The sequence below is a fragment of the Adiantum capillus-veneris genome, chromosome 6 (genome assembly GCF_014529385.1).
Source record: "Adiantum capillus-veneris isolate H3 chromosome 6, ASM1452938v2, whole genome shotgun sequence".
NCBI lineage: Eukaryota > Viridiplantae > Streptophyta > Polypodiopsida > Polypodiales > Pteridaceae > Adiantum > Adiantum capillus-veneris.
In genome coordinates, this window is record NC_140936.1 from 32,477,525 (window position 1) to 32,504,898 (window position 27,374).

The following is a 27,374-nucleotide window of genomic DNA, read 5'->3' on the forward strand; positions in this document are numbered from 1 at the left end:
CTTGCTACATGATGCTTCAATTGACTCCTAAGTGAATGAAGCTTTTCTACGATGCAAATGTATTACGGATTGGGAGAAATCCGGTGGGTCACGCTTCATACATTACACCACCCATATTGCCCCCAACTACAAAACCATGTTCTTTGCTGAAAGAGGAAACCATACTCACACTTATATGCTTGAGCCTATCCCCTTGTCGGTGATACGCAGTATCGCAGCCATTCGGCCTAGCTTCCATTTCCTTTGATGCGAGACAGGGCGTTGGGGCAATGGAGAAGAGTCAAATCAATTATGCACAGTATGCTCACTGCAAGTTTGAGAGTCTGAGTACCACTCACTATTAGAGTGCTTAGCTTTTGGCACATCTGAACTTGCTTCTCTCACATTTCAGACATGACGTAGACCTACACACTTTCCTCTCCCAGCCACAATGTGGGCTCTCCATTGCGACTCTCATCACCACAATTTTGGAGCATCGAGAGTCACTCATCAGCCATACACATACTACATCACATGTAACTTTGGTCCCATAGGTCATATTTGACCTCCAAAATCTCTCTCTCTCTCTCTCTCTCTCTCTCTCTCTCTCTCTCTCTCTCTCTCTCTCTCTCTCTGCTACAAACGGAAGGTGTGGTTGCTCTGCAAAATACATAAATAACATGTTGCAATCCATGAAAGCACGAATCGGTATACATGGCACAAACCCATAGCGCGTATGCAACGCCGTACTCGAACAGATAGAGAGACATAGAGCGGTAGAGAGAGAAAAGAAGCCTGCAGGCGCACCTCCTAAATTGGAGTGCTACGCCGGCACGGCGAGAGATAAGAGAAGAGGAGAGAAGAACAGACACGAGCACTGGGTGCAATCTCCCCCTGTGCAAGAGTCACCATTTCCCTCTTGCACGTATTTGTTTTATAGATTTCTTGAATGGTCAAATTGGTTACAAACTGGCCGGCCGGTCATAAATGGCCAAAGCTCATAAAGAGCACTTGAATAATAAAATGTACATAAAATATGATATCCTTTTGCAATAGCTTAGCTCGGTCAAGCCTTTTCCACCTGTCACAGCTGCAATAAATAATAAGATATCAATTCCATAACATACCTCTCCGTTGGAAAGCAACTATCCTTAGTTGCGAAGATAAAAATCTGCAAACAATACTTGTCAAAAACAGTGATTAGTATGTTGTGTCAAAAACATCACATAATAAAAGAGAAATTTATGAAGCTAAACAACATTAGCTTATGCCCGCCGTCGTCCACATACTACCTATTCTAGTGTCCCATACCACTAGAATAAGCAGTATATGTCATACCCTGATGAACCAAGATATCATTGGTCACACTCATCATTAATCTCATAATGTCAAGTCTCATCACATAAACACTGCCATAATAATCACCAGATACCAAATCCCAATCCAATTCCAATTCCACAATATAAGTCCAAATCCAAATCACTGTCATTATGTACCCGGGTAACAAAATCATACCAGTTGCAGTGGTGGCAAGCCACTGCAGCATGAGTTTGTGATTGGTGTTGCCTAAATCGGCGAATCTACACCAATAAGACGTGCTGCCTAGATCGGCGAATCTGCACTAATGCTGCCTATATCAGCGGATCTGCATTTATCCTTGTGAATAGATCTGCAATTTGTCAGTGTGCTGCCTAAATCGGCGGATCTGCACAGATAATTGGTGCTGCCTAAATCGGAAAATCTACACCAAGATGAGCATTTACACACTGCCTAAATCGGCGAATCTGTGTGCATGTGACCAATGGACTAGACAGGGCATAGAAACATAAAAATTATACTACCTGTTTCACACCACATTGGAGTAAGATTGAGTAACAAGTACTGACAAATTGGTATTTAACGGAAAGCACCTCGACTCACATGAGTAGCTGCATATCTCAATGTGAAATGATCGCAATAGCAATTTCGTTTAATACAAGTATTGGCACAATGTTAGAGAATGCAGGTAATTAAAAAGAGCCATATTGTCTGTCAAAAAAAAAAAGATGGTAATGAAGCTGATAAGTAAGTCACGTGTGTTGACTTTATGTAATTGTGTTGTTCTCTGTGGAATGGTGTATGTGTAGGACTTTGAAAATCATAGAACTTTGAGAGAGTGCTATGAGTGTATGATTGCTTATGTTTACGAGAAGATTTTTCAAAACCAAAAATTGAAAATGCAAAGAGAACTTACCTCTGTGCTGTCCGTAAATCATTAGACTCTGGATGATATACTGTATTTGAAACTATGTACCAGTTTGTGCGTGGGGAGAGAGGTACAAGTAGCAGACAACTGTAACTACCAAATGGACACCAAAGTATAGTTAACAAATTCAAAATGTGTAAATATGGTGTTAATAATTGGCCATGAAATAAAAGCATATTTTGCCTTATTAGTTTATAGACTGGATAGGGAGAGGATGATAACTGAGTAGGAAGAAAAACTCTGCAGTTTTAATTTTAATAGCTAAGATCCACTAGAGTCACAAATAGACATAAAATATAGGAACAAGATCCAATTTGATTGTATAACACAATTTGAGAGACAAAATTACACTGATTACTTACAATTATTTATTATGATTAGCCTTGGATCGATTAGAAAGTTAGATGGAAGTAATAAATTGTTGATTGTTTTTGTTTGAATAATTGGAGAAGTCCTCTTGATATTGTAAATTGTGGGGGTAAAGGGCATGGACTAGTGTAAAGTCATGATATCACAAGCATACATCTTGTATATCATTTAAAAGCCAGGCTACAGATAGGAGATTGATCGAACAAATAAAAAAAACAATGCCAAAATTCATTGGATCTGAACTGCTCTTTCCTAGAGGCCTCTATTTGCTACAGGCATTTCCAGATAGTCATAGAATTATGTAGGAGAATTTTATTTTATTTTTATTATTTTTTATAAAACGACATACTTAAGCTTCTCATTTAAACTTGTAGTAGGTATTATGGGAGTCTGCAACTTGTACAAATTAGCTAAACTAAGCTAAATAATTATGTCTTGAAAGTCAGATAACATAGTGACATGAGAGATATCCCTGTTAGTCAAAATTAGGATGAAGTAAAGGTCTAACTAGCTTGAGTAAAAGAAGAAGGACCCATCAGGAAGAGATTTTGGTTTGCGTAGTAACGAGACGGTATGATATGTGTGTGTATGCGTATAGCATTTGTATTGGCAAGTGAGTGTGTGTGTCTGTGCCGAAAGAAATCATCGATGTGCGAGGTTGCGGACAGTTGAATACAAAGGTAGGGTTCGCAATTTGGTGAAGGGGGGTAAAAGAGAGAGAAAATGAAATGAAATGTTATAGTAACAGTTTACAGAAGCCAATGAGATCAAAATGAGACGGTCTTGGTGAGTCTCCTACAATGTCGGGATAAAATAAAATGAGGTAAAAGGTAATCATCATCCTCATCGTTAAGGTGTTGTCTGAGAAGGTATTGCAGAGGTCTCTATAGAGCTTTGCCAATGTACGCCTTCTTGTAATGTGGCATCTTAAGAATCTTTGGCTATTGTGATGTTGCATCTACACTTGGCTTCTACTTTGGGGTAGGTAATGATTCGCAGGTCATGTCTGTAGTGACTTTGTACGTTGCAGAGATGCAGAAAGTTGGTAAGCTGAGGTGGCAACACTAAGCTTTCCAGGCTCCACATCATGCATGTGCGCTTCATCGACTGCTTCATTGCTTGTTTTCTAGGTACTGGCTATTCAGTACGTCCACAATCCAACCGGACTAGCCCAACCCAAAGATACGCTGACACTAAATGTACAGACGCTCCCTCTTTTTTCTTTTTTTTTTCAGTCTCCAAAACAGCATGTATCGAGGGCTGTTGAAGGACCTTTAGTGTCCGGCCAAACTTGAAGCTCGCCAGGTAAGGGTAGGCGGTTCTTTCAATGCAAGTGTGGACTCTGCTGCTCCATTAAACAGTGATGGACATGGCGCTCATACTTCATCCACTGCAAGCTGGAAATAGCAGCATCCAAATGAAGCCAACATCCAAAGGGTAGGAGGCAACCAGGCACTGTCTCAATATCAGAAAGTGACACAGCTACATGTGGTCGATGAAGAGGGTTCCTGGGTGGTGGGCAAAAGGGTTGATGAGCATAGAAGGTTCTTCATGATAGCTTGTTCTATTGGAGACAGGGGAAGCCAGTACTGAAGAAGCAGGCTCCTCCATTTCAGTAGGTGAACCAAGTGAAGGTCGAGAGATGGGCACATCGCCTTCAATCAACAGCCAGGCAGGACTCAGCGGCCTCCTCTTCCAGTAGCTACTGCTTGGTGCCATGCAAGAGATAGAGGGAGGGTGGGATGACTCAGGTCGACAATGAGAAAGCTGTGAGAGCCGGTGGGTGTGTGTGTTTGTGGTGGTTGTTGCAGCTCCTACCATCAATCTCGGGTAGCAATGTGAGCGCCCTTGCATGGCCATCAAAAGATGATGGGTCGTGACTGCGACTCTGAGAGTTGGGGGGGGGGGGGGGGTAGAGAGAGAGGCTTATGAATGTGTGTGTGTGTGTGAGAGAGAGAGAGAGAGAGAGAGAGAGAGAGAGAGAGAGAGAGAAAGAGAGAGGAAGAAAGAGGTCGTTTGCTGCAGCTCCTCTAGAGGGGGGGAAAAGGGTGGGGTGAGGAATACCTTGGAGAAACTAAGAGTGGGCGACGACTGCGAGAGAGAGAGTGGGTTGGTGGGTCGTATACCACCAAAGGGGTGGCTGCCAACTAAAGGGAGAGGGAGAAAGATTAGCTGAGAAAGGGAGGGATAGAGATGCCCTCAAAAGGGATGGTCGATGACATGCATGCCACCAGAACGGGTGAGAGACTGGGAGAGAGAAGGATGGTGGCTGAACAGAATCAGAGAAAGAGAAAGTGCCATTTTCTCTGGCGGCTGAGAGTGGCGATAAAAGTGAAGGGGCTGAAGGTTGTACCGAGAGAGATAGAGAGTGAGAGCCACTGCATGTAGGCAGTTGAGAGAGAGTTGAGAGAGAGATATCGGTTCAGCTGCTGCAGATGCTACATGGCGGCTAGTGGAGCGAGGGAAGAGAGAGAGAGAGAGAGAGAGAGAGAGAGAGAGAGAGAGAGAGAGAGAGAGAGAGAGAGAGAGAGAGAGAGAGATTCAATTGCGCTGTGTGTGGCTGTAAGGTGATGAAAAAGAGGGTTGCTGCTCGTTAACTCCCCACAACTGTATGCTGTAGGGCAACTAGCCGAGGAGAGAGAGAGAGAGAGTAGACCAGAGAGAGAGAGAGAGAGAGAGAGAGAGAGAGAGAGAGAGAGAGAGAGAGAGAGAGAGAGAGAGCATGGGTGCATGGCAGGCCGGCATTGTCATCCTTGCGACTATTGCTACTGGATGGACTGTCGGTGATGCAGTGGCTACCCTTATGTTCCTGGGTTCCCCACAACCCATGTTGTTTGTGTTCATGGAGATGATCAAGTCTGCACGATGATCAGCGGCCTTGCAGAATGATGTCCTTGTGTACATAAAATAAAACAATATTGTGGTTCATCACAGAGCTGAAAACATAGCTAATGAAAGGGTCGTTTTGCATGATTTTAGCTAGATAGTTTGCTCATATCCCTCGGAATTGATTTTTTTTAAAAAAAAAGACTATGAAGCATTAACAAGCCTCGTCTCCCCTCTTCGTCTCATTTCCCCTTCCGGAATCTATCTCACTACTGTTCCTTTCTCCTCCTTTCTCGTCCTCGAGTATCATCGTGCATTAATTTTAATTTATTCTATTAATATGTTTTAATTAACATAGTTATATAAGCGCTATATTATAACAATAACGAAAGAATTCTCTACAATTTCGAAAGATCATTATCTATCTCATACAATCAACACTAATTATTATAAACTGAAGCCATGAATTCTACAAGCATAGGGAAACAAAACACTTAGCTGCTACTTGAAAAAAAAAATCTTCAGTCTTGGAGCGTAGCCTACGCTCTGATACTACTGCTACAAACGGAAGGCGTGGTTGCTTTGCAAAATACGTAAATAACATGTTGCAATCCATGAAAGCACGAATTGGTATACCTGGCACAAACCCATAGCGCGTATGCAACGCCGTACTCGAACAGATAGAGAGACATAGAGCGGTAGAGAGAGAAAAGAAGCCTGCAGGCGCACCTCCTAAAGTGGAGTGCTACGCCGGCACGACGAGAGATAAGAGAAGAGGAGAGAAGAACAGACACGATCACTGGGTGCAATCTCCCCCCGTGCAAGAGTCACCATTTCCCTCTTGCAGGTATTTGTTTTATAGATTTCTTGAATGGTCAAATTGGTTACAAACTGGCCGGCCGGTCATAAATGGCCAAAGCTCATAAAGAGCACTTGAATAATAAAATGTACATAAAATATGATATCCTTTTGCAATAGCTTAGCTCGGTCAAGCCTTTTCCACCTGTCACAGCTGCAATAAATAATAAGATATCAATTCCATAACACTCTCTCTCTCTCTCTCTCTCTCTCTCTCTCTCTCTCTCTCTCTCTCTCTATGCACATTTGCACTTTGAGCGCCATGTTTGTTTATGAGAGGATCCCACTACAGTGGACTAGCAACGTGCATCTTTGCCAAGCACCAAATGGGAAGAGATGTTGAGGGTCTTCTTTATATTTTGTACTATCTCTGACTTTCACGTTTCTTTTGATTTGTTGTTGATTCCCTTCTTGGTGCACAACTTTGCGTCTGTATTATGTTTGTTTATACCCTTGTGATGCACCCTGCTAGGAATCTCTATAATGTCTCTTTTCCCACAAGATGGACTCAATTGCAACACGTTTGCATCCCTATGCACAACGAGTAGGTGTTTGATTGGTCATCACATTTCGCGTGCTTAGTGGTTTTCGTGCTTCTTGTTAGGTCTACTGCATCCTAGCCACACTCCAAGCTAGGTGGTGCCCCTATCTTTTGTTCTCCATTATGAGGTCCTTGTGCATCACCTCGATGTCGAGGCCATCGAGTTTGTTTTTCACTCCTCACTACTAGCGCTTTTGAATTTCTTCAATGTTGCACTTTTTAGATACTTTTTGTTGCATTAAATTGCAAGTCAGAGGTTGCGTTAATTTGGCTTGGTTTTCCTTCTTTCCTTTTCAACGTTGCCGCCTTGGAGGTTCCTCCACCATGCGTTTAATTTGTTGATTCAACGTTGCAAAATTCATTTTTCGAGCTTCCAAGCTTTGCAAAGGTTTTGCCCACTTCAGCTTGTCTTTATTTGCTATCTGTCAACCGAGGTTCCCTTGTAGCAATGAATCACGTACCTGTTTGAACCTTGCTTAGCCTTACAAGATCTCCTTCCAACTCGACTCATAATTTCATGCAAAAAATGGATATCTATGTTTCCTCTCTCTACTTAAGCTCAAAGCCTTAAATCCGGTCTGAAATTAACTCACGCGGTGAGTGGGACAAGGTTGCCATTAAAATCATGCTTTGATACCAATTGTAGGGCACGATGCGCGAGATGGATGCATGCGTGCATGCGAGAAGGGGAAGAGGAGAGATTGAGATGGGGAATCACACAATATGAAGTAGAAGTGTGTGAGATTTCCTTTATCTTATGAGAAGGAGAAGTAAAAAGTGTTAGTAGTGAGGGTTAGCCAAGGGATGGGTGGCCACTATGGCTTTTGCCCCAGCACCTTGTTGATAGTGAGATGTCTACATGAAAAAACCTTCTATGCCCATATGAAGTGAGATTGTTGTATACATAGCAATTAACCCTCATTTTGGAAAGAAAGTGGGACAAAATAAGCCTCAAGTCACCCCTGAATGCATCAACTATGACCCTCTACCAAGACCCGAGCATTCATCTTCTCCTCTACACACACATGCTTACTGTATTTGCCCCTTTAGTACCTTCTTCTTGCACTCTTCTTGAAAAATGGCCTCTACTTATACAAAAACTTATTCTTCAAACCACGCACATGTATCCCACTTTTTAATAGAGTTCTTAAACTATTTTAGAAGCCTGTCTATCTCTAATTTTAGTAAAACTATTCATATTTGGCAATACTATATCAATTACTAAAAGTAGCTGGATGCAAAGATTCATGTTTCATGTGTGCCTTATTTTCCAAGACTATAGTTTACAGAGTACCTTCATGCATTCTTAATTTTTTTATATTCACCTTATGCATGTAAGCTTTTACTTTTGAGCAAAACTCGCTTACTTATTGCCCGAGCCCAATGGTGAGACACTTTCAAGTATTTCACTATTCATGGCAATTTTGACATGATCCTAAGGTGTTATGGTCTCAATTGCAAGCCATCAACTTAGTTGGGATGTAAAGTGCCATCATGATGCTTCAATCAATAGCTTCTATTTGGGAAGACCTCATGTATATTAAAATGGTCCTTCCACCTCATATAAAGCTTGGTCTAAAATATTTTGTCAAGAGCACTGTTATATCACATAACAAGGAATCCCTTTTTCAAATCCTTACTCTAGATAGCTTCTTTTGAATGCCTTGATTCTGTTGGTACTTCGCTATTCATACTATTGCGAAACTAATTTGCTAGTGAAGATTGATCCGCCTTTGCTTCTTGTGGTCATCTTGGTTTGCCATAGCATTCATTGTTGCCTTTGGCATCTTTTTAAATAATCACACACATACCAATTACCCTTGCCCTCCTAGATCAGAATAATCATATGATCATTGTCATTTATCACTAGCACAACCATACAAAACCTTAACAATGTAGCTCCATATGCAAGGTCCATTCATGAAACATAGCAATAGCTTGTTGATTTGTGGTATCAACACCTATAATAGAGCCACAATATATGTTTTCTCTTGCAATAAATTTGAGAAAGAAATCACCTCCAAAATATTTTTTGATATGACAATAGCTCATTGTCAAGATGCTTTGAACAATATATCTTTCAACAACTTTGCACATATTTACTTTAATTTTATTTTATAAAGCAAAATTGCAATTTCTCTTATTTGGAAAGTTTTTTTTGGCAAATAGCTTTAGATACTTGTCAACAAGAGCATAATATTTCTCTCTTTCATGAATATTCAAATCATTAGCAAGCATACCCATTAACTCCATCGTAAGCATGATTGGTTGGAGGTTGATTTGATGAGTTTCTTTCTTCTTATCCTTGTTTTGTAACTCCTTGCTCTCATCCATATTCATCTCACAAACATCCATGTCAAGATGGAGTTTGAGCAACAATGAATGCAATTTAAACATAGTTTACTGGACCATAATGAAGAACGATAATTCAATAAGACGTAGGGGAGCAAACTTTCTTGCTACAACCACTCCTTATTCTTGGTTCTCTATGGACGATTATGGCCATGGATTTTATCTCTTCGCCCTTAAAATCTATTTATTAAAATATAGAAATTTGGACAATATTTGACAGGTTTAGTAAGCAAGCTTGATTCACATGTATCAAGAAGACAATAAAATCACATCATATGGAAACCCTCTTGCATCTTTAAGTATCATGGTCTGACCACACCTGTTGTTTCTAGTTGAGATCTCATAGTGACCAATAATTTTGGGGAGAGTATTATTTGAGAAGTTGGAAAAAATGCTCAATTTCTCATCGGCCTATCATCCTCCAATGGTTGGCAACAGTGAAGTTGTGAACTCCATTGTCCTTGATCTAATAAGGTCCTCTTAATGGAAGTGGATCAACACAATCAATGACAAAATATATGAATTTTGCCATAGTTTAAGGAGTTGAAGAGATACTACAACCTTAAAGTATCTTTACATCAGGAAGGTCAGGTTCTACTAAATGGATGCAGAAACCTCAATTATAGGGTAATATGTGTCTTGTAAATACTTATAATACTTTACATACAATGGATTAGAGACAACCTTTCCCTGTAATGATGACAAATGGAAATTTTTTCTCTTTGACTTCTGCTATTTCAATGTTCTTCACTATGTTTTTAAGTTTAAGTGTATTGATGTCACACACTTGAGATAGAATTTTCTTCAAAGCACTGAGTAAACTTGCAATTTAGGGCAAATTGGTGTTACAATGTTATGATATGCTTACAATAGTAGTCACTTCTAAGCACTGAATGTTATGATGTTATGATATTCTTACAATAGTAGTCATTGAATAGAGTGGTCCTCTACTATATAATGACGTAAGTCCTTGTAGTGGTCATTAGCCAAATATAAAGAGACCAAGCTCACACTCCCTTGTATATGTTCATAGTCAATGACGACTATGATTTCAAGGGCTAATGTCACCAATTCTAAAATTTGGTCGAACTTGAATTGTAATTAGAAAAGGTATAGAGATGGCCGAAACATCCATGCATGAACTATCACTTTTAGAAGAATCATGGTACCTTCAAAATTCATTATGCATTGCAATGTCATTTTTTTTGGGATGAAAACGACATCAAATTGAGTCTTGAAAGCCTTTGAGAGTGTAGCCAAACAAGACAAAAGTGGGTAGAGAGGTGCATTCATGGTCTAATAATGCTAAAGCAATGATGTTACTTTCATATGTGCCTAGGGGATTCATTTTGGATCTTGACATGTTGTTATGGGATCAATATAGTATTAAAATGGGTCTCGAATGCCTTTGGGGAGGTTACTAAAATTCTAACTAGAAGGGGGAATTAGACATCAAGGAAAAATTTGGTGGCCAAGCCAACAATGGATAGCCAGGAGGGGCTCCAAGAGGGGGCACCTTGGTTGAGTGTGGAACAAGTGGCCTCCATCCACTCTCTTCCAAGTCTTGACACCCACAAAGTGAAACACTTTCCACCAAGGATAGCATGCTCAGAGGTGAGAGGTTGGTTTGGCTCATGCAAGGTTGATATGTAGCAAACAACGGTTATGTTGTTGGATTTTGGAGTTTTTAATCTCTTTGACAAGGGAATGTTGTGACAAACAAGGACACTTATTTGTTTGAAGTGTAGAGAAACTATAAATACAATACCCTTTTGTTTGTTTGTTTTTTTTGTTTGGTTTGGGGGGGGGGGGGGGGGGGGGGGGGGGGGGGGGGGGGGGGGGGGGGGGGGGGGGGGGGGGGGGGGGGGGGGGGGCCCATAATACAATCCTCAATCTCTGTCAAGTTCTCTCTCTTTTCATGTATGTATAAGTGTATACATGTCGATGATCTAGCAAGTGTTTTGTGAATTTTACAAGTGTTATATCATCTCTTTAACTAGTCACACTTGTCCTTCTTAAATTTGATTCTCTAACAAGTAATTGTACTACCATAGGTGAGTTACAACGAGGATTGGAACATCTGTGTCGGAAAAGTTTGATAGCTTAAGATTTTTGTTTTTTGAGACACACCAGAGGGCCCACAGGGGGAGGTGCTTATCCCTTCCAAATATTAGCCATGTTACATGGCCGGGAAAGGGCCGCATGCCATCGGGCAAGAGCCACGCATAGGCATCACCATGGCCACCTAATTGATGCACCATGTGTTGGGAACGACGGAGAGAACTAGTAGCAACCAGCTAGAAACCTCCTCCTCGAGTGATCCACCCTAGGAGGAGGATGCACTCGAGTGCCCAAGGGCAAGAGCCCTAGCAAAAGGTGTCCCTCTAGAGTGTGACCCAACGGGGAATTCGAACCCACACCCTATAGGTTGAGAGGCCAAAGCCTTACTGGTAGACCAACTCTTTGGGGACAACAGTTTAAGCATTTTTCTCATAGATCAACCATAAGAAGCGTTGCTAGAGCTTTTATCCAAGAAAACTTTGCATGAGCAATTATACCATAAAGGATCGGGTACTCTTATTATGCATGTTTTCTAGATGCCATTTAATCATCCACAAAAACGTTTTTTTGGCTAATTATCTAAAAAAAAGGAACATGCTGAATATAAATGAATGTATTCATTATGCAAAATGCAAGTGGACATATGTAATCCTTTTGACACAATGCATCAAGGATTTTTATTTTTCACAAGATGAGTTATCCATGATTCAACAATACATTGTGAATTGTCGTTCTATTTTTTATGAACATAGCGAATCCTTTGGTGTTGTTGATAGGGAGCTATTGGTTGCCTAACTCTTGTTCAACCAAACAAGGACCTCCTTGTGAGCATGGCTGCATCCGTTCACACCTAATCATTTCGTTACGTCTGGAACATGCAGACTCACCTATTGCATGTTGGCTATGCGCATAAATGTAAGCACATATATAATTAAGGGAAAACTACCAAAATATCCCTAAAATTTGTGAAAATTTCCAAAATACCCATCAAATTTCAAAATTCCCAATATACCCTTGTATCATTTTGGGATAGATTTGCCTCAATTTTTGCATAGTTTAATCTTTATGACAATGAAGATCTATCTTTAAGTGTCTTAGACCAAACTATTCACAAATGAGCTCACAAATAGAGGCATCTATGTTTAAAAATGACGAGCGATTTCATCTTTTAGGCCCACAATCCCATCTAAAACCAGTCCTATCATCTTTTACTGTGGGAGAACCCACCTTCCTATGAAGAGAGGCTAAAAAAATTGCCTTGATAGAGATATTAGTGAGGTTAATGAGGGGCATTTTGGGAATTTTGGAGAAATTGAAAGGCATTTTGGGAATTGCTGGAAAAATATTAGAGGTATACTAGGAATTTTCAAAATTTGAGGGATAATTTGAGAATTTCCACATATTACAAGGGTATTTTGGTAGTTTTCTCTGAAAACAGTTTGGACTTTTGACAACCTGCATCAAGTTTCAGGCATATCTTTTATGTGTGCAATATAGTGACGTAGATAGCATACTTGTCTTGAGAAGTAGCATACTTGATTTCTTGAAAACAATATATCCTACCACCGTGCCTTGAAATGTTCTTGTTTACAATACAGCACATCATTTGTAGCTCTTTGCAGCTACCTTTTTGGGAGGTGTGGTCAATTGCATGAACTATTTCCCCCCCTCAAGTAAGCATTTTGTGGGACAAACTTATTACATTCATTTTCACCTCATAATGCTCAATTGTGAGCAAATGGTTATGTGTACTCTTACCTGTATTGGTTGATTCGGCTTCAAATTTCACATTCAATCTGTGGCTCAAGGTAAGTTTCCCACATACAAGTGGTTGACAACTAGATTGGGTTTACTGCATACTGAAATTGGTACCAATATCAATATAGCACTCCACTTTGCTGGCTTATGGTCAATTTTACCCTTCTATTACCTTGGCCTACATCGTCCAATTCTGCATTTCGTATTCAATATTTAGAGGCTTCTTTGGAAAACAAGAAGTAAAGAGGTGGAGAGGACACATATTTCAGAGGGGTGAGTTGATCAACTCACTATTATGAGCTCTGCATTGATGGATTGTACGCTTTTTCTATTTTTCAATCGTGCTGTCATCAATCCACTCTTGGGTGAGGAGTGATCACTACTCTGCATCCCTTCTTCATGGATTTTCCTTGCATGCAAGCTTGAATATTTGTAATTTGTAGAGTGCATGTTTATGGTTTCGTTTCGGGTTCAAAATTCTTAAATGTGTAGATTCTAAGCATTTAATTTGATGAAAATTGGCACTGTAGCGTATTGCCAAGATAATGCACAACACTTAATTACTACCAAGTATATTTGAAAACAAAATCACTTTGTTAGATAAATGACTTAATATCCCTAGGGCTATGTACAGGCACCTGTAGATTACTTATCAACTTCTCTGATGCAAAATGTATTCACTTAAGAGCAGAGGAGCTTCCAACTCTTGGCAATACATACTTAAGACCTGCTGTGTGCAATTTGGAACCGAAATAGTTGCGGCAGTCTTGCCTTTGGACCAGAGCAAATGTCTTCCGCCATCTCAAAATGAGAGTAGCCTGAGCATGTTCTCAACAGGTATCACAGTGCAAAGAATTCCACTTCTGAGTCCGGAAGCTTCTGCTACCAGCTCTTTCAGACAGCAATTACCCTTCTCCTATTGCAATACCACTCTGGTGGCTACTTGCTGAGCCCATCACATCCTGTTCTCGTTCCCTCCATGTGTCTGGTTTCTCTCATCTGGATTTGCAGACAGAACGGAGTTGTTTCAACCCATTTGTAGCCTTTCGTCTCCAAGTATCCAACCACCTACATACCATCAAATCAGTTTTCAAACAATGATACCCAAAGTCTTTTAGTCATGCACTCCACACTAAGAACATGTACGTCAATGGAGCGGCCTCTTCTTCAAAAGCTCTCGCTCCCTCAATCCCGCGCCCCCCCCCCCCCCCCCCCCCCCCCCCCCCACCCCCCACAACACCATTGCGCACACATGTGCACGGTGCACCCACACCCCTTTTTTTAATAGTGAAACTGAATTTCCGTTAATTACAATAATGTATAATGTACAAGACATAGCCACCCAAAATGGGTGAAGCCATGCAGGAACAATAGAAATAAAAGACCTCAAATTGCAAGTGAAATGTCTCCCAAATGGTGCGAAGAAACTGAAGGAGCTCAATACAAAATTATGGCTAAGAACTGTTGCCACGACAAAAAGTCCAAAGAACCCAGAAAAGCACCCAGGTAAGAAAGTAGTCGCACTCTATTAGTGGTGGATTCAACGGCAACAACATGAAGAAGAAGCAATGCACCCACATGCTGGAAGGGGCCCCAGACAGAGCAAACCTGTGAGACATTTTTTTGAAATACTCCTCTCTCTAAGGGGTAATTTGCACCTCCAAGTCTTTTGCAGAATACTTTTCCACCAATGGATGAGTTTGTGCAAATGACATAGTCCATTGCCATGCTCTGACATCCGGGACGGGGGAATGAGCAGGAGATATGCATTGGAAGCAATAAGCGCATAAAACCAGGCAGTAGCTGCCCGGGCGATCAAAACGCCAATATTACAAACTTTCCACAATCTCAAGCGGAGGACCTGGTTTGTTTTACTGAAGGATCCATATCTTCTTTGAAGGATTGTGCTCATTTTTACCCACAAGTTCTTGTTTACTTTTCCAGGTCTAATCGGATCTAGTTGTTTTCCAAAGAGACAACCTTAGAAGCTTAAATCGAGAGAAACAAATGTTATGAGAGATGGCAGCATTTCAAACACACTGGTCGCCAGCTGTGCACAAAACTTAAAAGCAAACTTTGCAACAATACATGAAGTACACGTGACTTTCAAGACTCTGAAAAAGTATCTTCAATTACCTCTTGTTTGATTCTTTTATGTCCTGCTTTTGGGTTTTCCAAACAGCCCGTGACAACAGTAAACGTGTCACACGCTGCAAAACGAGCAACCAGTATTAGAACAATCCAACAAGAGAAATATAAATGAGTCAGTCTCATACAAGGGATTGAAGAAAAAGACTTCAAATGAAGCCTAAGTAGCTGCAGGGCCTCAGGAATGTGCTGCTCCTGCAGATCAAGGGTAAAATCGCTTTCGCTCTGCCGACTCCTGCATACAGCGACATGACAGGAGAAAAGATTTCAGTAGTTTCAAATTTCAATCATTTGGTTGGTAGTTTCAATCATTGCAACCCAAAATGAAAGACAAAAGGGGTAAGCCGTGCCATGCGGTGTTGGGGGGGGGGGGGGGGGGGGGGGGGGGGGGGGGTTCAGTCAAATCAAAACTTGCACAATTTCCATTTTAATGATGATAATGCTCCTAAAAATGAGAGAGATGAAAAACCATACAGAGTCACACACCGGTTACCCTGCCCAACAGCCAGTTTTCTCACATGTGTTGCTGTAGATCTTCGGCTTGGAGTGTCCAAGAGTCTATTACAGTGGTATAAGAGCAAGGACGATTCTTCTTCTAAGAAGGATCCAATCCCTTTTCTATAACACACATGGATTCCGGTAGTTTATCTGGCAGGGAGGAACAGTTCTACCTCGCATGAGCGAGGAGACCAACGGACCTCTTCCGAGGACTCGTGAGCCGAGTATGGCCCTCTTCCGCCAAGTGACCTCGAAAAGATGAGTGAAACCCAACGACAACTTCACATTGACATCTCTACCAACCAGATGCTCAAATATTAAAGGACCCACAATATGCGAAATTTCTGAAGAATCATCCACTTGACAAGATCCATTTGGGATGGCAGGCGGCCATTCACCCACCCTCTCAAGTTGGCAATGAAGCAAAAATCCAAGCCAAGTGCAGATAAGATGAGTTTGACAGTGCCATTACCAAAGTCAGGAAGTCTTTGAACAACTCGCAAAAGAAAAGTCACGCAATAGATTACCCTGGCTACCTAGGCTAGAAATCTACATTCGAAGCAGTTAGTAGATCCAAGAAGCATGTACGCTTTGAGAATGATCCCAGTTCATCTTCGACTTCACGCAGCTTTGAGAGATCCTCTTCCTCCAGCTACAGCGGGGAGGACGGGAAGCATCGGAAGCAGAGAAAGACTCGAAAGAGCAAGAAGAACAAGGAGAACCGACAAACCAAGAAGGACAAAAGGATCCAAGAAGCATAAAAAACAATTCTCACGAAGATACATCATCCTCGGACAGTTTTGATTCGGACAAGTCAATGTTTGGAAAAAGGTGGAGATGAGGTTACCGATTAAAATAGATTCGACCATCTTGAGAAGAAGGGTGGAATGACCAAGGACTTTAAAGAGAGTGGGCAAGCACTTAAATTCGACATTGTTTCAAGATATAAAGACACCCACAGAGCTCTTGCTTTCAAACAAGAGTTCGATATTGTTCTCTGAAGAGGACGCTTTTTAACTACTCCAAAGTACGAAGAGCATCTTCTTATCTGAAAGGAAATGCCCATACTCTGTGGTCGACTCTACTTTTGCGAATGGAAGCACCCACATCATGGATAAAATCCAAACATGTTTTCACCTCCGCATGGCTCACCGAAGAATACGAAGAGGACGTGATCACAGCTTGATGGTGATCTTGTTTAGAAATCGTTAGTCTATGCACCTTCAAAACGTGCCATCTTTCTTCTCCACTAGTAGAACTGGAGAGCAACAGGGTGAAGCACTAGGTCGTACTAGACCTTTTTCCAAAATCTTGTTGACTTGCTTCAAAAGTTCCTCTTGCTAAGCAAGACTTACCCTATATAAGGGTGTTGGTTAGGAGGAGAGCAACCAAGTATGAGATCAATGCAACGATCTCCAGGACATTCCGAGGGTAGCTTATCAAGAAGAGTTTCAATGAAACAATCCTTATATCTTTCAATAAATTGAAAACTTTTAATTTCAAGACTCCAGAGTGGCCCCTCGTTAGATTTATCCTTTTCCCATGCGAAAATCAAGTAAGCAGAAACACACTTTTTTATTTCCTTTTTAATGGAGATATGGCTTACAGTAGGGAATAGCCAATCCCCAGCATCAACAAAAATTTTAATGTTCTTGCCCTCCTGCTCAAAGATGAGGGACTTTTCCACATAGTTTGGGACCGGTTGGATGTGGAAGTTCCATGGCATATCCAAGATGATATCACATCCCTCGATGGGTGCGATAAAAAATGATTCGCGGTCCTTGTCCTCGCCAATCCGGAGATTGAGTTGTCCTTGCACGGGAGTTGCATTGGTAATCAATCCCTCGAATGCCGATCCGAATGTGACAGAGTACCTAGTTGAGCCGGTGTGAGGCCCAAGCATTCTCCTTTCAGCAATGAAAGACCATCAGTTTCAACCCTAAAAGAGTAGCAGATTCAGCCTGGAGTAGATGCAGATTTTCAGCCCTAAAGACCAGCAGAATCAGTGTTTTCCTTAGCGTTTTCGGCAATAGCAGATTTCAACCCATAGCGTTTTTGGACAGCAGATGAAGGATTGCAGATTCCAACCCTTAGGTCCGCCTCGTCATCTCCGTCGTCGTCGTCTTGCATCAGTCACATGCATTCAGTTTGTACCAGTTTGTGAAATCAATAGTAGACCACTCTTGCCGACAAGAGTGGGGCCTTCGGAGGAGGGTTTTACAACGTCTCTGGTGTCGTATCTCTCTTTTCTCTATCTCTCAGTCTCATACACTTACACGCACAGTGTCCATTCACTTTGTTCTGATCATTGCACTCTCTCGTTAAGAACGGAAGGCTCTCCCTTCCATAAGAACAAAAGGAAACTTGAACACAGTTCGGAGCACTCATCTTGAGCAAAGCGCAAACATTCATTCTGTTGTACCTTACAAGAACTATTGGTTAAAATCCTCACCTATTACCAATTGGAATAATTGTTCCAAAAGGTGATGACATCCTTTTAAAGTATGATCTACCCAAGGAAAGGGTGAGTCTTCATTCACGTCAGCCTATTAAATTATTTCCCTCTTACCCTTCTTTCCCTGACCCTTGAGCTTTCAGATTTTAGGGATTGTATATATATAGATATAGTAACTAACCACCCTAGTGTAAAACCAAACAAAAAAAATAAAATAAAAAAATAATAAAGAGCAAGAGCAATTAGCAAACGAGTGTGCACAATACTAGTCAAAATCATTGACCCAGACCTACATATATCACATCAGGTATACTGAAACAGAAACCTATGTCATCAAACACCTAACCATGTTCTATTTGTGTTCACAGATATGGCTGATTCTTACGAATATTCCTTTTACCTGTCCCAAGTAATGCATTTATGTTATCCTCATATTTCCTCTGAATGGGATTCGGTTGGAACACTCGCTTGTGAGAGAAATGTTGAGGAGTTAAAGTGGTTGGTCCGCCTCTTGACTACGTTGGATCCCTATTCTATCCAAGAAGTTCGCTCAATTGCCCAAGTTTACCTTTTGCCCAGGCTGAGTATGCACGCCTCGTGACATTCCTAATACTATTCTGTACGGAAGAGGACGAGGACAATAATGGTGATTGGACAAATGAGACACGGCCTTACCGAAGAGGATTACACCTACCTTGATGATGAGGATGACGGTTTAGCCTTAGAGCTACCGACTGAGCTCTCCAACCTCCACTTACTTTGATCCTAATCACTCTAGTGGAAGGTAGGTAGGATTAGTACGATAGGAGTGTTTTTGTTTTAGAGTTTAGTGATTAGCAAAGTTCTTTTCTCCCACTGATGTACCTCTGGAAGGTGGATGTTTGGTGATGACTATTGTGCAATTTGTGACTACATAAGGATGCCTTCGAAGGACAACGACAATGGATGTTTACATGTTACAACGGATGTTCTACATTATATCAGGTGTATTACTTCCTTTTATCTCTGCTTTCCACAGTTACATGTTTGCATCTTGTCATTTGAGTTTCTAATAATGCATAAAATTTATGAAGTTGTGACATTGCCAGTTTAGATGCTATAATTTTTTCAAGCTTCTAGTACCTTGTTCTTCTCTTTGAGTTTGGTCTATTAGTTGGCTTAAAGTAAGTATCAGGACCTTGGGCTAAACTACGTCACTTAATTGCTGACTTTAATTCCTAAATAGTCTATTAATTGTAGTAACTTTAGTAATGTTTTAGGCTATGAAGATATAGTTCTCTCTAGCTTATTCCACTTAAGTGTGACTTGTGTTGTGGAAGTTCATGTGTTAAGCTGGTATTTGAGACCTCAAGTCTCCCGACTAGTTTATGCTCAAGCTAGTATTTGAGACCTCGAGTCCCCCAGCTACTTATAGCAACTATGACAAAGAAAAAAAAAGAGAAAACAAATAGCACAAACTTCTTTGTATTTTATGTTGATCACACTTAAGTGATATAGGTGACAAGATCACTACTAGTCTTTAGACCCCGACGAGCATTCCTAGGATTAACTCCTATTTAGTCGACTTTTTTTAATTAACGTTGGTCAATCTAGTACTTACTTTAGCCCTAGCTCTTGTGTACTTCTCTTAGAGTCAACCTAATAGACCTTAACTCAATTTCATTTTATTCAGGTACTACGTTTGTTCTAGTTGACAATGTTACAATTCATGATTTTTTTTTGCGTTTCCTAGAATATCATGTATGCATCTCACTTATTGCACGCTTGTACATGCTGCCTTTGACCTTTCACAATTTTTGTTTTTCTTCTGCTATCTACAGGTACTCCTATCGTGGAATCCCGATGTTGCACTATTATAATCTGAGGGCAGAATCTACATCAGGAAGAGAGGCATGTTAACCACCGGCATCCACTTCTAGTAGTCATGGGCCGGGCTTGTCGGTCCAATAGGAAAAGAGTAAGAGTGATCGCCGATAAGAGGCGCACTCTAATTGGAACATTTAAGGGTTAGTTGGCTAAGCATGGGCACCCAAGTGTGAATGAGCGAGCTCGTATAAAAGTCAACTAAACCTAAAAATCACTCATTCTCTCATTTGTGCAATTGAAGAGTGCTCTTGCTCCATCTCTACTATCTTCTTCATCTCCTTCTGTGTGTGTGTATGCGTGAGAGAGAAAGAGAGAGTATGTGTGATCGAGCATTGCGACGGCAAGGCGGCGGCAAGGCGATTGAGCACGGCACGGCGGTAGCTCCCTCTTCTTCGTGGCAAGGAATCCTCCACCAAGGCCAGCGTAGGGCGGTGAGTGACACACCCTTGCTCTCTTCAGCTTGCTCGATTAGTCTGGTTGTGTGCTTGCAGCCATTTGTGGCTTGCACACAGTGTACGGCAAGTCCCTTGCTTTGACACGTGCGACAGACGCGCAAATCCTCCTCTATGTTGCTTTGTACACATTTGCCCATGATAGTGGATTGTCTGGGGAAAACCAAGGTTATAGTGTTTAACATCACACCACAGTGGGTCAAGAGGTCAGCACCCACATTTACATATAGCCAGCAAATGGTGGAGTATACACATGCATACACCTATCTTGGGATGGTCTTCAGTGGACCGGTGTTTTCATTGAGGAGAGCAGCAGAGACTAGATTGACGAGAGCTTATACAACCTTGGGAGGATTGAAGAGGATGTGCTCGTAGGATTAGTTTCAAGCACCTCCAACAAAGCTCATGATTTTTGACATTGTAGTGGCTTCAACTATGCTTTACAGAGTTTAGATTTGGGGACCCTCAATGGACCACCATGGCAGATCTGGTAGCACTGATGGATGGAGATGTATAGAGAGGCCTTTAGTCTCTATGATCTTCTAGATGATTCGGGCTAAGGCCTCAGTGCTACATGAGATTATTCGAGCCGAGCTACCTGCCCCCCCCCCCCCCCCCCCCCCCCCCCCCCTTCTCGAGTTTGAGGCGCTTACTAGATCAGTATCCTTCATGCATAGTTTATGGGGCCTCCCCAAAGACAGATATTCTAGACTAGCCCTTGAGTCATCCCGACAGCTCCAGAGGGATATAAACATGCTGGTATGGGTAGATGACATCATGGTTTCAGCATAGATAGCCTGCCTCCATTCCAATATTCCTTGGATGCACCCTCCCTATCTCTCACACGAACAAAGATCACTAGACTCATACGTCAGGATCTGATTCAAGTAGATATCAAAGCACATGGATACAACCGACACAAGAGTTGGGCACGTAGATGGCTTTCTATAGAGAGTATCTTCTCAAACTAACAGAGAATGGATATGTGATCAGACTGGCCTATATGGACACTCATTTATCCCATGGGATATGATGCCCTATTGGTCAGATGCGCTCATCATTGCATCAGTTAGAGATTGAAATTAGCAGATTTAGAAGAGTACCAACAGAGACCAGGATTTTCTATTTGTGTCATATAGAGCCAAAGACAAAGTTACATGACATTTGTCATTGTTCGATATACTATGAGATACGAGGCCACTTTCATTGTCTATTCAGAGAGGGCTTTGGACCGTTGGCTAGAGTCATGAGATATTAGGATTAAAGAGATGCCTCGGGTTTTTTTTGCTAGAGCTAAGCAAACATAGGGAGAGTCTCTTGAGGAGATCAGGCAGTGGGAATTATTCACAGAGGGAGATCACTAACTTCTATATATATATAGATATGTGTGTGTGCATGTGGTATCACAGCCGTGGTTGTCGATTTGGGAACGGAGACATTCGACAAAGCTTGGAAGCTTTGCGGGAATGGAATGGCAGCTTGAGAGCACAATTCAATATATACAGACACGACTCGAGTCACTGCCATAAGTTGCCAAAATCAGCACCACACAAGCGTCAAGGCAATATCCCCATACTTCCTACATAAAACGTGAGAGATAAAAACCCAAACGTTGCCAAATAGTAGCAGATGCGAGCAAACTGTTGGGGTATAAAGCCCAATGTGGTCGCCCAGGTAAGTGGGCGGGCCGCCAGGTATGTACACATATTCTTTTGTAAAAACCAAATAAGAACTCACTATGCTCTACACATTACAGTAGAGCGAGTTCACCATATCGTCATGCTCTTCTTCTCGCACTCTCTCTCGCGTCGCACTTCCGCTCTTACTCCTTCAACTGGTATCAGAGCTCAAATCGAGGCTCGGGGCAGCACTGCAAGAGGCTAGAGTCACCAGCTCAGATTGGAGTGAAATTCGACAGGCAAAGACACGGCTCCAAATCTTGTGGGAAGGCCCGTAGGGTATGGTGTGCTCAGAATTTCATTCTGAGGTCATCTCGGCCACCGTTCGGCTTCGACAAAGTTCTGCGTAGGACATTTTCGACTACGTGGTCTCGACGGGTGCAGATCCGACTCTACAAATTTGGGGTTTTCGGCCTACGACTGCAGGTGCTCAGGATATCGACACTCCCAGAGTGTTGATTTGTGGCTGTCTACACATCGAAGGACAGCTCACAGTTCTTGGAGGCGTGTCACATACGACACGGACGCATCTACACACAGACTGTAGGCGACATCCACTAGTTCATCAGGTAGCTTGTGTTTGCTGCTTGATATTCCAAATTTCATCCTGACATTGCAGGTACTTCCACATGGGATGTGTTGTCAGAGATGATGTATGTCTGTTGAGGGTTTGCTGGTTGTGAGTCACGCAGCAAACAACCGCCGCAGCGGTTACAGCATACAGTGGGAAATTTGTGGATGTATGACTTTGTGGGAAGTCTATGTACTGTCAGATTTACTGCAGCCTTTGTTGAGGGTTGAGTGAGGTTTTATTGAGCTGGGGGATTCTCGAATGTTGAGATCCTTTCGGTGATACAGGTCTTGGAGCGATCCCTCGAGCACCCTTAGATAGGTAGCTAGGATGTATTGACTGTGAGTTAGACAGTTGGGATTGCATCTTTGCTTTACTGCCGTTGAGGCATTGTCGCAGTCTATGCTTACAGGACAGTGACAGGACAGTCAGAGACAGTACAGGTGCAGGACAGGTTTACCCGTAGCTTACAGTGTCAGAGAGACAGTGGTTTTTGAGCTGTTTTTTGGTCTGTTTTTAGTACACCAAAGCCATTTTACAAAGGTGACTCTGCCAAAATTTCTGCAGAATCTGAAGCTTTCTTGGTTCATTTGACAGGTTGATATTGGTTCAGAGGTCAGTTTACAAGGGAAACTCTGCCGAATTTTTCCCACAAAAGCAAACTACTGTGAAGCGTAGCTATGGATGGATCACAGGACACTGCTCTTTACAATATCAAGAAGCTGGATGGAACCAATTTCCCATTGTGGAAGAAGCAAATTTGGCACGTGTTGGGACAAAAGAAGCGGATAAAACCTATAAAGCTCAAGGGGATAAAACCAGAAGATATGGACGAAGATGAATGGAGCGAAATGGATGAATTGGCACTTTCTACCATTATGCTGACTTTGGCAGAAAGCGTTTACTTCAATGTAGCAGACGAGATGTCGGCTTATCAAGCATGGTTAAAGCTGAGTGATCTTTATGAGAAGCAGAGTGCAGCTTCACAGGTATATTGGCTTAAGAAGCTTGTTGACTTGAAGATGAAAGAAGGGACACCTATGTCCAATCATCTGAATGAATTCAACACAATCTATAGTCAGTTGTCAGCTCAAGGTGTCAAGTTTGATGAACCTGTTAGAGCTATGATCCTGTTGATCACATTGTCGGAAAGTTGGGACACTTTTCGCACAGCTTTGAGTAATTCTGCACCTCCAGATGGTTTGAACATAGCAGGTGTAGAAGGAAGTCTGCTTACTGAAGAAACCAATAGAAAGACAATGCACAAAGGCAAAGGAACAGCCTTAGTTGTCAGGGGAAGGACCAAAGAAAAGTACAAAGGTGGAAAGAGGAATCAGTCTTGTAGCAAGTCCCGTAGTGCTAAAGGCAAGAGTGACATAGAATGCTACCATTGTGGCAAGAAGGGTCACATGAAAAGAGACTGCAGAGAATGGAAAGCAGAAAAAGGCAAAGAGAAAGCTGAAGACCATGGTGAGAAGAACAAGTCCTCAGTGAAGATTCAAGAAATAAATGTGACAAACACTGTTGCAGACGATGACAGTCTAGTGTCAGGAGACATCTACTTCTTGAAGAATACAATGGACTCGGCTCTTCTTACAGCATCTGATGGAAATGCACTGAGTGACTGGATTATAGACTCAGGGGCATCACTTCATGTGTCTCCAAACAAGGAGTGGTTTACCTCTTATGTGACCACTAAAGATCATGTTCGGCTAGGCAATGGGCAGACATGTGAGATCTTAGGTGTTGGAGATGTACAATTGAAGTTTCAGAATGGCTCTTCTTTCACGCTGAAGAATGTGAGACATGTTCCCGCAATTACAAAGAGCTTGATTAGCACAGGTTTACTTGATGATGCTGGCTACGTCACCACTTTTGGACAGAACATGTGGAAGATATCCAAGGGTTCTATGACAGTAGCACATGGAGTAAAGTCTAGAGGACTTTACATGATTTATATATCAAATGTCTCTAAAAATGTAATCAATGTAACCGAGCAGCCGAACGTTTCTTTGTGGCATAGCCGGTTAGGACATATGTCCAAGAAGGGAATGGAAATCTTGTCTCGTTCTAGTTATTTGCCTGGCTTTTCATTTAATGATTTTGAATTCTGTGAACATTGTCTGTATGGTAAGCAAACACAGCAGCCACATAAGCATAGAAGCAATAGAAGAGATACACAGTTGGCACTTGTTCATAGTGATTTGTGTGGATCTATGCCTAACCTATCTCTAGGGGGAGCTTCTTACTTTATGACATTTATAGATGATTACTCGAGGAAAGTATGGGTTTACTTTCTCAAGCACAAGGATGAAGCGTTGAGTGTTTTCAAAACGTTTGTGACACTTGTGGAGAATCAGAGTGGCAAGAAGCTTAAATGCTTACGCACTGACAATGGTGGAGAGTATGTTTCAAAGGCCTTTCAGGACTTTTGTGAGTCAAAAGGTATAAAACGTGAACTTACTGCTCCTTACAATCCTCCTCAAAATGGTGTTGTTGAGAGGATGAATAGGACCATACAAGAGAAGGTCAGAAGTATGTTGTCTAATGGACAACTTCCAAATGGGTTTTGGGCTGAAGCTGTATCAACAGCTGTTCATCTTGTAAATAGATCTCCTAACAAGGTTTTGAAGCAGGATTCAGTGCTAGAGATGGTATGGTCGGGCAAAATGCCCTCATACAAGCATCTCAGAGTCTTTGGCTGTGAGGCATATACTCACGTTCCAAAGGAATTTAGGAACAAACTTGAGCCAAAGAGTAGAAAGTGCATCTTTCTAGGCTATGGTAATTCTGGTGAGATGGGGTACAGACTTTGGGATCCCGAATCCAGAAAGGTTGTCCGCAGCAATGATGTTCACTTTAATGAATCCAAATATCATTCTAAACCAGAGAGGATTGAGGAGATTAGAAGAGTTGTCTTCCAAGAAGATGGACCTGCACGTGCAAGACAAAATGTCAGAGCTCAAGAGGAGCAAGGACAGGATAGAGTGGAACCACAGGTTGTGGCTGAGCCTGAGCCACCTATTGTGCGTAGATCTGGCCGTGTCACGCGACCTCTTGATAGGTTTGTTCCATTTATGAATTATGTCATGTTGATTGATTGCAATGAGCCTTCATGTTACAAGGAAGCAGTGCAAATGAAGGACTCCGGGAATTGGCAATTGGCCATGCAGTCAGAGATGACAGCTCTGCATAAAAACAAGACATGGAAGTTAGTTATATTACCACAGGGCAAAAGGCTCTACCTTGTAAATGGGTTTACAAGTATAAGATCACCGCTCATGATAGTCAGCCAAAGTACAAAGCAAGGCTTGTTGCCAAGGGCTTTAAGCAAGAACAAGGCATTGACTTTGATGAAGTCTTCTCTCCGGTGGTCAAGATGACTACATTGAGATGCTTTCTTGCATTGGTTGCCATATTAGATTTGGTGTTGCACCAAATGGATGTCAAGACAGCGTTCTTGCATGGTGATTTAGATGTGGAAATTTACATGCAGCAGCCAGAAGGGTTTGTTGAGAAAGGCAAGGAAGATTGGGTATGCCAGTTGTTAAAGAGTCTTTATGGCTTAAAACAATCACCGAGGGCATGGTACCATAAATTCCACAAGTTTATGCTTTCTCAAGGCTACAAACGTAGTGAGTTCGATCACTGTCTATATACAAAGAAGGCTAAGGATGGTAGTTGGCTGATCCTTATTTTGTATGTGGATAACATGTTGATTGTTGGCAAGCACTTGGAAGAAATTTCAGCTTTGAAGTCAAAGATGGCAAAATCGTTTGACATGAAAGACATGGGTGAAGCAAGTCATATCCTTGGTATGCGCATTGAGAGAGACAGATCAAAGAAGTTGATTTGGTTATCTCAAACAGAGTATATTGACAAGGTTTTGCAACGTTTCAATATGGAGAAGGGAAAGGCACTGAGTGTTCCATTGCCACCATATGTGAAACTTAGCAAACAAGATTGTCCTGTGTCTGAGGAAGAACAGGCTGAAATGGATAAGATTCCATATGCGTCTGCAGTGGGTAGTTTGATGTATGCAATGATTGCTACTCGCCCAGACATTGCATTTGCAGTGGGAGTAGTAAGTCGATACATGTCAAACCCAGGCAAGAAACATTGGGAGGCAGTGAAAGGAATATTGAGATACCTGAAAGCTACAAAGAGTATGCGTATATGCTATGGGAGTCAGGAGCTAAGTGTAAAGGGTTTTACAGACTCAGATTATGCAGGTGACTTAGACAACCGAAGGTCTACGTCAGGGTATGTCTTTACATTGGCTGGTGGAGCAGTATCATGGCGTTCTAGATTACAAGATTGTGTTACTCAGTCTACTACAGAGGCTGAATATGTTGCAGCATCATAGGCATGCAAAGAATCAATTTGGCTTAATCGACTAGTAACAGATTTGGGAATCAAAGAAGAGATGCCTGTGTTATATTGTGATAGTCAAAGTGCTATACAATTGGCTCGCAATCCAGTTTATCACTCAAAGACAAAGCATGTGGATGTGAAGTATCATTTCATCAGGGAAATGCTCGAGGATAAGCAACTTCAGCTTGTCAAAGTTTACACCACAGAAAATCCTGCTGATCTACTTACAAAACGACTTCCCTCAGAGAGTTTTGCACATTTTCGCAAGCAGTTAGGTGTAGGGTAGTACATCACTTCTCTACATCTCTTGTATATTAGCTTGTATAGTAGCTTCTCTCACAC

General features: G+C 41.8%; 1 protein-coding gene across 1 annotated transcript in view; it reads right to left on the reverse strand.

Moving 5' to 3' along the window:
* Positions 1–13,523: 13,523 nt before the first annotated feature.
* Positions 13,524–27,374, reverse strand: part of LOC147455322 (uncharacterized) — a 117,435-nt gene continuing 103,584 nt past the window's right edge. The window contains exons 10-12 of the mRNA XM_086514128.1: positions 15,266–15,372; positions 15,126–15,199; positions 13,524–14,057 (exon numbers count right to left, since the gene is read on the reverse strand). Coding sequence (XP_086370254.1) covers positions 13,929–14,057; positions 15,126–15,199; positions 15,266–15,372 — 310 coding nt within the window. The 3' untranslated portion in view covers positions 13,524–13,928. The remainder of the gene's footprint in view (positions 14,058–15,125; positions 15,200–15,265; positions 15,373–27,374) is intronic.